General features: G+C 39.3%; 1 protein-coding gene across 2 annotated transcripts in view; it reads right to left on the reverse strand.

Moving 5' to 3' along the window:
• LOC107722551 (serine/threonine-protein phosphatase 2A regulatory subunit B'' subunit alpha-like) overlaps nucleotides 1-13,712 on the reverse strand; it is a 76,374-nt gene that overhangs the window by 7,203 nt on the left and 55,459 nt on the right. For both annotated transcript variants that reach the window (XR_001637817.1, XM_016530945.1), the window contains exons 3-5: nucleotides 2,197-2,463; nucleotides 1,599-1,702; nucleotides 1,395-1,497 (exon numbers count right to left, since the gene is read on the reverse strand). Coding sequence is in view for 1 of the 2 variants with exons in the window: in XM_016530945.1 (XP_016386431.1) it covers nucleotides 1,395-1,497; nucleotides 1,599-1,702; nucleotides 2,197-2,463 (474 nt within the window). In the remaining variant the exon portion in view is untranslated. The remainder of the gene's footprint in view (nucleotides 1-1,394; nucleotides 1,498-1,598; nucleotides 1,703-2,196; nucleotides 2,464-13,712) is intronic.

Below are 13,712 nucleotides of genomic sequence, written 5' to 3' on the forward strand. Positions count from 1 at the left end.
GCAAACTTTAAACAGGCCTGTACATGTGCCTTCTTGAGCAGGGCGACATTGCGGGCGCTGTAGGATTTCAGTCCATTGCGGCGAAGTGTGTTACCAATGGTTTGCTTGGTGACTGTGGTCCCAACTGCCTTAAGATCATTAACAAGCTAGTGTAGTTCGGGGCTGATCCCTCACCTTTCGCATGATCATCCTTACCCCATATGGCAAGATCTTGCACGGAGCTCCAGACCAAGGCCGATTGATGGTTGTTTTGTATTTCTTCCATTTCCGAATATTCGCACCAACAGTTGTCTCCTTCTCACCAAGCTTCTTGCTGATGGTCTTGTAGCCCATTCCAGCCTTGTGCAGATCTACAATCTTGTCTCTGACATCCTTTGACAGCTCTTTGGTCTTGCCCATGGTGGTGGGAGAGGTTGGAATGGAAGATACAGATTGTGTGGGCAGATGTCTTATACACCTAACGAGCTGAAATTAGGAGTAACTTCTTAAAGTGGCAGGACTAATCTGTGTTCCACATGGACACATAACCAATCTGTGGCAGCCAGAATTCTCTCTGGTTGGTAGGGGATCAAATACTTATTACACTCACTGAAATGCAAATCAATTTGTAACCTTTATATAATGTTTTTTTTTTGTGTGATATTCTGTCTCTATCCGTTAAAATAAACCTACGATAAAAATTACAGACCCTTCATTTCTTTGTAAGTGGGCAAACTTACAAAATCAGCAGGGGATCAAATAAATATTTCCCCCACTGTATAGACTCCAAAATCCATGGGATCCAACACAGGACAATCAGTTTAAAAATATATAATGTAATATATATATTAGTGCTGTCAAACGATTAATCGCATCCAAAATAAAAGTTTTTGTTTACATAGTACAGTGTATATTTATTATGTATATATAAATACACACACATGCATGTATATATTTAAGAAAAATATGTTATATTTGTATATTAAATATATTTATATATAAATTATATAAATATAAATATATACATAAAAATACATTTAAATAATAAATATACACAGTACACACACACATATATTACATACACTAAAAATCTTTACAATTTTATTTTTTACAGAGTGCACAGGAATTACGTGAAACATCTGACTAAATCTGATTCCACTTAAGTATTATCAAGTGCCAATTCAAATGCTTTTTTTCCCCATCCATGACTTTCTTTGTTTAAGACATTTGTAATTTGCACATTGCTAATTGTTGTGTGTGTTGTTTGTTAAAGATAAAATGTGCAAGAAGTTGCAAGAAGACTTCACTTATTCATTATCATATATATATACTTTTAGTAATAAGGGATGCAGAAATATAGGTAGTACTAATAGTTTTACTTTTCACAGTTCAATGCACTGTTACAATGTTCTAACCTGTAACAGAGGGATGAAATCTTCTTGTTCCAGGTAATTGCAGCCTGGTTTAGCCAGCAAGTAAACAAACTTGGATGCATCATCATAGCAGCTGTGTAATAACCTGTGAAGAAGAATTAGGGCAAAAAGTCTCAATCAGATGCTAATATACACGGCTATAAAATGCTTTATTTAATGGAAAGTGATAAGTGTGCTGACACTTACTTTCTCCATGTTGCAATGAATGAGTGAACAGAAACAAAACCTGTCCTCTCTCCACCAGCGCAAATAAACATTGGTGCTTTCCAATAGAGGGGACACCCGCAAGCCTGTGAAAAGAAATGCATGAACATGCTATTTTTGTTGTATTTTAAAATGGCACTGACATAAGAAGCCCTATCCACTGTTATGTTTAGTCACAAAAAATTTTATTACATCACAATATAACTTAAATTCTGTAAAATCAGCTTTACTTAAAAAGAAACAAAATAAATCATTCTAAATGATAAAATGCTCTTTAAGAGTCCAAATATCTGATTCTTAAAGTGTAAACATCAAGATGGGTTATTCTGTTGATTTTTCTTCATTATATGATACTGTTTATATAATATTCAAACAGTGAGAATATAAAATAGGATGTTGATATGAGATGGCATCCATCATGGTGCTGTGGCAATATAATTTGGCAAGCACATCTGCGGATGAGGACTTCGTAAAGCAAGTGTCAGTTTATATGTTGAGAACTGTCAATCCAAGACTGCTAAGAACGGTTCAGAGATTATGAATCTCATTTTAAGAAAAACAAATCACAATTCATATACACCTTTGCTATCTTCCCCATTTCATAAATGTCAGCTTTCTCCTCCTCGAACTCTGTGAAGGCCGCCTCGATTTTGGCAATGGCCTCGTCATAGTTGGCTGCACAGTTTGGAAGGCCTTTGGGGAAGTAGAAGCGTGGAATGTTTATGGAGGAGGGTGGGGGTGTGGCCACTACTTTGGCTGGCGGAGGGCTGGGCGGCCGTGGGGTTGGCGAGGAGGGTGCAGGTGCTAGAGCTGGAGGAGGTGTTCCAGGTTTCTTCTCAGGCTGGATCTATTGAGACATAGGAAGAGACAATTAGAGAAAGGACCTCAATGGGTTTGACAACTTTTTAGGCCAAGCTGTATATTTATTGTCCTCAAAGACATTCAGCTGAAGAGGATGATATGAGTGACATTCTGAAAGAGATCTCAAGAGACAAGCTAACAACAAAGTTAGCTGAAGATGTGCTTGAAGCAAACAGTGCATATGAGAAATGCTGTTAATAGAGATGTACGTACAAATGATGAATGAACATCCAGATGTCACATGACGTGTTCTTACCATGCAAACAAAGCTAACCCCATCCTAGCATTTTAAGCTGTTCATATTTGCATGACAAGCTGTACAAGTAAGAACCAGCGAGAAAATTTCAGGAATGACTACAACCAGTATTGAGAACACTGAGAAAATATCAAAGCAGCAGCACATATTTTTCATATTTAGTACACATCTTCTCATAAGTGTTTACTTTAGCATCATCTCCAAGCTCTTCAGATTATTTTAAGTATACTGTATGTAGCAATATGCAGTATCAAATGAAAGTAAATATTGTCTTTAAAGTTTTCCATGACGCTAAAGATGGCTGCTTAACCATTAGCTATCTTTTGCAGAACTTTGTGGGAAATTTTCTCCCGGTACTCGCTGTGCGAGGATGCTGGCTCTCATTCTGATAACATATTCACAGTGATGAAGTGAGGCGGATTATCAGTAAAACCATAGCCGACCTCATCAACTATCCTGCCGATGTGATGACAAGAACTCCTCAGCAAAACCAAGACAGATATTTTCCATCTAACCTCACTGCCCTCACTAAAACAAGCCAAATACTTTATTTCAGGTGATTTGTTTCCACCTAGATTTATTTCTGGATGATCTAATGGTGAAGTAGAATGATTTGTGCTCAGCTCTTTGTGGACTGGATAAATGATTGGGACATTTCGCATGGTGATCCAAAACGCTGTATGCATACAGTCTAATTCACAGGCCCGACACTGACAGCTGATGTCCATATACTTCATTCTTTTCAGACGGGACCTTGCAGCACCAAAGTTAAACTTCTAATAACAAGCTGTGGAAATGTCTAACACATTCTATACATAGCCTTGACATACTGTTTTTATTCTGGTCTCTGGGCAAAACTCTAGAGTCACAGTGCACACCTAAAGCAGCTTATTTCTGAACAGCACAGTCTTACTGTCAATCAAACAGAAAGAGAGCTGTTGAAGTGTGACTGAATTTTGGAGAACTCCACTGCAAGCAGGGCAGGCCTGCATGGACGTATTGAAGAGAGCAGCTGTGGCTCGAGCCCATTCCGTCCCGTCCACTTCCTCCCCCCTCTTCGAAGCTCCTGTACGCAACACTTGGACACTGTATTCCTGCCCTGCCTCACCCCCTTTCCACTGTCCTATTAATAAACACTTTGGTATCTGCCTGTGAATAGTTTGTCTTGTCTGGCATGTGAGAGTTAGACACGGCATTCTTTGCTGAACTACAGAGGTTGACTACTGACCTGGGCTTGCTGGAAAGACTTGAGCCTTTTCTTGAACCGTGACGGAAGAACAAAGTCACAGCCTCGTGCCAAAAAGGCCAGTTCGCCTCGCAAGTCGGGATCCTCCCTTAACGAGGCCTCCTTGATCATCATATTGGCAATGTCAAAGGATTCAAAAAGTACGAAACGAGAAAAAGCCCCCCAAAAAAGAAAATGGACAAGCTATTCCTACAGTACGTCCTAAGGGACTTCCGTCAAGGAGGATCAGCTTCCGTTTAAGAGCTCGCAGACAACTCCGTTCTGGCCAATGTCCCTCGTACACGCTTTCTCCCAGTGGTCCTCTCACTTCAAACTCTCAACTCCAGGCTTTGTCCAGGGATGCAAGGTGGATGTGTCTTTCCGCACAGAGCAACTCCTAGAATTGTGCCTGCTACTGTGACGGCTGGAATCCAGGAGCATTGTACCAAAGAGGCCAGGCCGCCAGCCTCCTGATTGCTTTTCGAAACTACAAAACACAAAATCTCAACTCAAGTCCATAGCCAACGGGTTCCCAGCCCTGCGAAACATGAGCCGCTCTGGGGTCTGCCTCCCGGTCCAGTCCCCTCTCTCTCTCTCTCTCTCTCTCTCTGTGCCCGTCCTGTCCTGATGAGCAGGGGGCTGAATGCACCAATACGGAGGGGAGAGGGATCAGCTGTGTCAAATGTCCGTATGGGTGAGCAAGTAGTATTATGGGAATGGATGCCCCCTCCCATCCCCAAACAGAAAGGCTAAAGTTAGCCAGTGCACAGATGAAGTGCAAATTGCTCGATCAAGACTTTGTTTACGTGCAGAGGAAGGCAGAGAGAGAGGGAAGATAGCTTAGAGGGCCAGGCCCCTGTGATATTCGGCTTCCGAGGGTTCATGGGGTGCACTTGGGGAGTGGAGTAATAGGACGAGTCAGAAATGTTCCAGGGCACTGCACCCACAGCATAATAACATTAATGTCTGGAGTGCAGAGAGCTTCCTCTCTGCTCTAGAAAGTTTCCAACTACCCGACAAATGAACTTCATACTCGAGTCAGGCGATGCCCGACTGGTGCTCTACAAGAATAATAGCCCTGATGAGTCATGTCACTGCATCAACAACTCAACAAGTAAAAGTGGACACTAGATCATTTTGATCTACTGACCTCAGTAAACTGATCAGAGATAAATATAAAAATGGCGTATTGCTCTACACTTTGACAAAATTACTTTGGTAAAATCACTCTAAATCAGTTATCCATTTGTTCTTTTTTTGTAAATTAGCACGAGCTGTATATCCAAATGACACTGGCATCAGCACAATAATTGTTCCTATAAATCAGTTGTTCTCAACCTTTGCGACTCCAACTCCGTTCACAGCAATATTCGAAGGCTCCATGATTTTTCCAGTTGTTCACGATTTACTGGATATTTGCTGGATAAGGATTAATGAAAATATAATAAGCGAATAAACGAAAAGACAGAATAAATTGCATTGAACGTGACGCAATCAAATAACAACCAGCGTGAGAGGTGCGCACTCTTTATAATGCAGCAAACATGTCGGCAGTGTGAAAGTGCTTAAAACTGTCCAAGAAAAACGCAAAAATCATTACAAGCACGGACAGTCAGAGACTGTATACTACTGCATCGCATGTCTTCGATGAGAAGAGGAAGGGGTGGTTGTTGCTGGTTACTGTATGGTGATTGAAGTAACGTTGCTCAGTAACATTTTCATGAATTTTTACAAGGCATGTGACAATGTGATAACGTGCGACAAACATCTTCCCAAATTTGTAATGAGAATCATTTATAAATCTGCTGTTGTCAACAAAAAGAAGGTTTTCCTATGGGTTTCCACCTAAATAAAAGCTGAGAAAAAGCAAGAACTCCATCAACATTCATAAATGTTAGTATTGTAATTTTACTGTTGTTCTGTAAAATAAAATTAAAAAGACAATAATGATAATAATATTTATTTTAATAAATATTAAATAAATAAAATAATATTTATTTAAAGAATGAAATGTAGGCAAGCTGAGAGAAAATGGAAAAGTGACAAATTGCAAGTTTCCTATGAAATTTTGAGGGATTGTTTAATTACCAGAAATTTGTTAAGAATGCTAGGTCATTATATTTTTCTAATCTTATCTCTAGCAATGCTGGCAGACCTAACATTTTATTTAATACTATTAATAGGGTTTTAAATCCTGTTACAATTTCATTTCCTGGTGCATCTCCTCTAATTTGTAATGATTTTTTAGAGTTTTTTATTAATAAGATCCAAAATATTCGCTCTAATATTGTTCACTCTGGGAATGTCTCAATTGTCTAATGGACATTATCTGTCTTATGAAACCTGCATCTTGCTCTCTGGATCCTATTCCTACATTTTTAACTGTGGAAGTGTTAGATACCATTGGTCCATATATTCAGTTTATTATTAATAGTAGTCTTATTAATGGTTATGTTATGCCTGTTTTAAACATGCAGTGATACACCCTGTACTAAAAAAGCCTACCCTTGATCCACAGGTTTTAGTCAATTACCGGCCTATATCAAAACTTCCTTTTCTTTCAAAGGTATTGGAGAAGGTGATTTTTCATCAACTTTCCTCCTTCTTAAAGAATAGTGACACATTGGACAAGTTTCAATCTGGGTTCAGAGCTCAGTATAGTACAGAATCTGCTCTTTTGAAAGTGTTAAATGATTTGCTATTAGCTGTCAACTCTGGGAAATGTGGGGTTTTGGTCCTTCTGGATCTAAGCTCGGCTTTCGACACTATCGACCATTCTATTTTACCAAGACGATTGGAGGAGTATGTTGGAATTAGGGGAACAGTTTTAAGTTGGTTCACATCCTATCTTAAAGGCAGAGTAAGTGATTTCTGGTAGCCAATGTTGATATTTGAAATCAAGGTTACGCAGCGCGATGCAACGCAGCGCGTAAAAAGACAGTATAAGTCATTATAATCCGTAATTATGTCCCCACTGGATGCAAAAAATGCCTCGTTTATAATGGGTTTTAATGTTTTTGTCTCGTTGCTCAGGCCGGGACACGGCATCGCTGTATGGTAAGGGGCGTAACATTTCCGTCACACGCTTGAGGTATTCGGCCAATCACAACGCACTGGATAGCTGGCCAATCAGAGCACACCTCGCTTTTCAGACCGATGAGCTTTGTAAAAATCGATGAGTTTCAGAAAGGCGGGGCATAGAGGAGAAACAATAATGTACAGTATGTGGAAAATAATGCGTTTTTTGAACCTTAAACCGCATAAAACGCATTGCATTACACCAAATACACAACATAATGTTCTTTTTAGCAACATCATATGACCCCTTTAAGGACAAAAACCATGAGAAAAAACTTTACACTCATTTCCCCCTTCTCTGGGATCAAGCCCATGTTTGTGTAAACAGTCCTTAACTGCTAATCTATCACCCATTATACCTGTGTGTGAACTAGAAAACAGAGAACTAAAAAGGTATAGTGACACCTAGTGTCTGTGCTTATAAATTATCCAATGGCTATCTTTCCAGAAATTCACACATCGTGGTGTGTGGGTTATAATGACAGACAGCTGCGTTAATCAGCGCCATGTTTACATTTTATCTGCACAAATAAACCAATGAACTTTTCAAGAAGAAAAAAAAAAAAAGCTGTGGTAATGGAGCTGATCTCTTTGCGTAACTAAGCTCTAACGCCCAGCAGATCTTCTCCCCTTTCCTTTAAGCCTTATAAATAACACCCGCTGTACAGGAGGCCTCCTGACATTTCAGCTGTACATAGCAATCCCAGCCTTCCCTGTTCTGTCTCCGGCAGCTGTTAGGAGAATATCAAACGCATCAAGATTCCTCTGTGGGCAGGGCAGAGGGACATAAAGAGGCCTGCCTGCTGCTAACACCATTAGCCTCATCTAGTGCATAGGCAGGCTTTTGGAGGAGGAGAAGTGATGCATGCACAGTTCCAAGTGCATGTAATTAAATACTTATTTTTGTGTAGGCCAATTCTTAGGCCGAAAAACAAACCTGCTGTAAATAGAACATTAATTAACTTATCTTCCATGAAACAAGTAACCTCAGAACCAGATTATAGTTAGCATGCTTCTGACTCATACTGTATTCTAGCACACTAGGGATCTAGTATGGAAAATGACACAGGCCGAACTCGAACCTGCGTCCCCACGGGAGAACTACTCCCATTATGGCTCATGCACACATACACGCAGCGGCTGCACCACTGCCAGGACTGTAGCTAGAAATTCTAGTCCTCCATCTTTTTTTAAGTGAAGTTCAGACAGGGACAAGTCTTGGTGGATGGTTCACGTGTGCCAGCACATTGCATGATGATGCTTTTGTGCAGACAACACAACCTTAGATCACATTCAAGCCATTTTCCAATCTCACCATTATTACAAAACTGAATATTTTCTGGATCAAAGTCTTATTACCTCTATTACCTCTTAATTTTGTAGCATTTTTTCTTGTGATTAGCTTATGTTCTTCTTTGTTATTATTACTCTCTTTTATCTGTTCTTATATATTTTATCAAATTTATTTTAGCTGAATTACATAAACTCTTGTGATTTTTCTCTGCAGTAAATCAAATGTTACATCCCACTAATATTTTATGTTCAGTTTGCTGCTGACCTAGAGTATTGTAATACATTTCTCTTCAGCCAAAGCACAAAGCTATAGTTTTAAGTGATGGCATTTATAAGCAGGTCTTGTACCATGCAGTTTTTGCAGTTTCTTGACATGTGTGTTAAGTGTACTTTGCTGTTAAAGCCTTGTCAACTTAGAAAAATTTAAGTATGGTTCTTCACACAAAACTGGTTTTGGATGCGCCTTTTCATGGATTTCAATTTTTATGGCTAAAATGGGTTTCACATTGATCTTTAGAGGTAATAATACACTATTTATTCTTAGAGTAATAAATTTTTTGTAATAAATATTTGTGGTAGAGTAATACAAAGATAAAAATGGTCATGAATGACCAGCAATGATAATGATGTTTCCCAGCAGATGGGCCTTGTGTTCCACTTAACAGGCCAAACTAATCATGTGAGCTACTACAAGAGGATCAAGCATACACTGTATGAAGTAGTATGAAGAATCCTAGGGCTTGTGTATTTTTAGTTGATTACATTTCTTACAAAGTTAGGATGCCTGATAAATCACGGCAGAATGCCAAGAAACACTAGGGCAGGCCAAGACTTTACTGTCCTCTGCTAAAGAACAATATAAATACAAGTGTCACCTTGCCTTGTGGGGGCCTGTGGAAACAGCAGCACTTGTTCTGAATCCAGGGTTATATTGTGAAGACCTTCACTGAGTTCCCTCTCTATTGTTGGCATAACTATTTTTTATATTGCAGTCTCCTTGACACCAAGTCTTGTACAGTGCTGGCTGAGAAATGCATAATGTCTTTGTCTAAATGTGCTCCAGTTAATACTTGCATACTATCAGAACAGCTGGAATATTCCAGAGCACAGGTGATAATAAATACTGTATATACACTACCATACAAAAGTTTGGGATTGGTAAGATATTTCATGTTATTCTCGCCAAGGCTGCATTTATTTGATCAAATATACAGTAAAAACTGTAATGTTGTGAAATATTATTATAATTTAAAATAACAGTTTTACATACATTTACATTTATATACATTTTAAAATGCAATTAATTCTTGTGATGACAAAGCTGAGTTTTTAGCAGCCATCAGGCTTACTTCAGCTGAAGAAACATTTCTTATCATTATCAATGTTGAAAACTGTTGAGCTGCTAAATATATTTATGGAAACTGTGATAAATTTTTTCAGGATTCTTAGAAAGTTCAAAAGAACAGCTTTTAATTGAAGTATCATGAAGTATCTTAACAATTTAAGTCTGTTACTTTTGAATCATTTAACACGTCCATGCTGAATAAATGTATTAAAATGTAAAAAAAAAAAAAAATAATAATAATTTAAATGCTTAATTTATAAACATTTATATCAAAAATATATATTTTACTTAAAATAATTAAATCATAATATAAAAATATAAATAAATTATGACATATAACAGGTAAATATTTACTGTAGGTAAATAGTCATGGCCTGTCTTCGGAGGTATTTAATGGGGCTGCATTATGAAACAGTTTCTGGGTGCTAAAGGAGAGATGGGCTTGTAAATGCTAGCATATGAGTGTATTCGCTGAGACCAGCAGATCTGTGCAACGCTGGGAAATCCTATGAGCAAGAAGAGTTCATACATGGCCCTCCCCTTCAGCTCCAGAATCACACCTGTCTGCCTGCTTATGCCAGCCAGCTTGTTCTAGGACGTGCTGTAACAGTGCCCAGGCCTCTCGATGGCTCTGCAGGTGCTGAGTATGTTCTTGCACTGACAGCAGCCGGGCTCATCACACCTGTCTCCTTCCCATCATCCCAGACACTCCAGCACCACGCTGAGTCTTCAATTAACAGCGATTCCGCTCCGTGGGATTCCAGAGCTATCAGAGCACTGTACGGGTGTCATCCGTCCACTGCCATGACCTATCAAAACGATCTCCTTAACCTTTAGAAGATAGTTTTCCACTACAAGAACACTGGCTTTCTAGGATTTGGAAATACTTACGGTGTATTGCTCTTATTGACACTCAAATAGTCAAATAATCTGAGAATCTGGCTAAATTCGTTGCGTTTGTGGGACTAATAATGTTTTCATTCCATCAATTTTCAGCAGGTCTCAGTTGCGCAGTGTTGGGATGCCATCGCCAGCTGAAGCCCGGTACACCCCTCTTCCCCTGCAAACCTCTCACATTATACCGTCACAATGTGCGACTGGCACCAGCGATGTGATGGTACTGCGTACTTCGGAGCAATCAGAGGGTTCTCTTTGCTCCAAATACTAAGAAAAAGTGCATAGCTGCCTGAAAGCAGTTATTCAGAGTTTAATTTCAGCTTTCAAAGCTATGCTTAGTGTTTTGATTTATGGCACAGCAAGTGCAGCACATGCCTCTGAGACTGGAGGAGGATGGGGCCCAGAGGAGGTGCACAGTTATATTAGATCCTTACTGAAAGTGAGGAGACGGGACAAGAAGAGGATGATGACTGCCTGCATTTCAGAGACAGACAGACAGAGCGATAGAGGGATAAAGAAAGCAATAGACAGACAGAGAGCGACATATTAAAAAATATGAAACAATAAAGAGAGCCATAACTGACAAAAAGCGACAGATAGGCAGCAACAGGTAGAGAGATAGAGAGAGTAAAAGACAGAGACAAAAACAAAGAGAGACAGATAGAGCAGATAGAGAGCGACAGATAGACAGACAGAGGAAGAGAGACAAGACTTCCTCCTTCACAGGAGGGAAAAAACAACCAATCCCTGAGTTCCTTTCATTATTTACAAGGAGAAATTTAAAGAAAGAAGAAAAAATAAAAAATAAAACAAAAAAACTAAACTGCCACAATCTAAGAGATACTAGCCCCTTTCACACATACAGACTTTACTGGTAAATTACCTTTTCAAAAATACCGGTAAATTCGTGCCGGAAATTTACCGGTATGAGAAGTTGTAACATTACCAGTAAATTGGCGGAATGATGCTGTGTGTGAACACAGAATGAAGATTACCGGTTTGAGCACATACAAGTTCAGAACGCGCTGACGAAGACGTCTACTCCGGGCCAATCATAACATTCTAATGCAGATGATGCATTTACTCCACACACTGTGTAGTTCAGTTTGAAGCCGTCGTACAATGTCTCTGGGCCAAAAGCAGCTGCATGAATGTGAACGTTTGACACAAAAATAAAAACATCAACTAAAACACTGACCGTGTATACCCCTCCATGTTTACAAACACAACATCGGGAGGCACAGCCGCTTAGAGGCCATTTCTGGTTAATGATGTTACAGAATTTACTGGTAATTTGAAACCGATATGTGAATGGTGCTGTACCGGTAAAATGACGGAACGTCGTTGCCTGTGTGAACAGCACATTTTTGTATTTACCGGTAAAGTCGTTCCAGTAACGTTACGGCAATTTACTGGTATTACTGTGCGAAAGGGGCGACTGAGTGAAGTAAGCCAGCATATAAAACTCCTGAACAACTACTAGATATTATTTCTTATATAGAGAACATATTAATTTTTTTGCTTTTTGATTATTTGTTTATTAATCTGTTTCTCTTTTTGTCCTGTAATGCTTTGGCAATATGTACAAAATCTCATGCTAATAAAGCAATTTGAATTTTGAATTTGGGAGAGAGCAACGGAGATGGAAAGAGAGAGTGACAAATGGACAGACAGAGAAAGAGAGTCAGTGACAAGTAGACAGAAAAATAGAGAACGACAGAAAGAGTGAGAGATAGAGAGAGAGAGCGACACAGAGAACAACAGATATAAAAAGTGACAGAGAAAGCAACAGACAGACAATCAAAGAGCGACAGACAGAAAGTGAGAGATAAAGATATAGAGTGAAAAATAGAAAGACAGAGAGCAAGACAGATAAAGAGACAGATATAAACAGACAGAGAGAGCGACAGACAGACGTTCATGTCTTTAATTCACTAAATATACCTGCAGATTACCTTTAAACACAGGAAGTTCTGAAGACAAGAAAAGTGTCTAGCTAATGTTAGGGTCACGGCACCATATACTGTCAAATCCTTCAGTTAATGACTATTCACAGATATTTTAGAGAGTCAGTGCCTGAGCTGCCTGTAATATAACCAACACAGGCATGACATTATATCATCATTAATGCACTTTAGGTATTATATAACGCAATTTGCAATTTCTTTAATCAGATTTATTAAAAGTACTGTACTATAAAGTATCCTGGTCTATTCTGAGTTATATAATAACACAACCATCCTGTTAATATCAACTCTATCCTTTTAGCCTTTCACACAGTATTAAAGCAAACTGGCGTTCGTAGCACATAAGCCAGTTTCTACACATATAACTCTGTTATATCATGTTGAACCCAAACAGTTGGAGTGACTGGGGGCAGATGGCAGAGGCCGTCTATCTCACTTCAATGCAGTGCAGAAAGAGAGCACCAGGACTGGACGGCCCATCTCGTCCTTACCCCCACCTCCCCTCGCTCGCTTTGACGCAGGAGCGACTGCCATGTGTGTAAAATGATCCCCAAAGATAAAGCTTCTAATTTGCAGTTTATTTCTGCAGCAGGCACTGGGCAGACTTTAGAAACACATACAAATACCCTACCCCCACCACACACACTCCAAAACACACACCACTGTTTCTGGTGAATCTGAGCGTTTGAAAATAGAAGTGCCAAATGCCATCACCATAGCGATAACCCTTTACCTGGACTTCTGAGAGCCTCTGAGGAATGTGGGGGCATGAAAGGGGCCTTATTTCCTCACACACACTCGGCAGAGAGCTGAATTGAGGAAGTTGATTTTATGAGGGCCTATTCTATTCCGAGCTGGATTTCCTCTATGAAAAGCCACACAGTGGAGCCACTGAAAGAAGTGCCATTACAGCTCACAAAGGCTGGGCCCATGGAGGATGGGACAGTTTTTAAAAGACAGAATATTCTAAATGATCTTCAGTTGAAGACACATGACTGGGTATTTACACTCCGAACCAGACAGGACATGTTAAATCAACCCCTCAGGTTGTGAAAGTGAAAATTCAAGCAATGTATTAAATATTCAGAAATCAGTTAAAGTTTTCTTGTAATATTTTAATGTGTCAAATACATATACAGCAACTAATAATTACATTTATAATTTTATATATATA

The sequence above is a fragment of the Sinocyclocheilus rhinocerous genome, unplaced genomic scaffold, assembly GCF_001515625.1.
Source record: "Sinocyclocheilus rhinocerous isolate Xijiao unplaced genomic scaffold, SAMN03320098_v1.1 scaffold541, whole genome shotgun sequence".
NCBI classification, from domain to species: Eukaryota; Metazoa; Chordata; class Actinopteri; order Cypriniformes; family Cyprinidae; genus Sinocyclocheilus; species Sinocyclocheilus rhinocerous.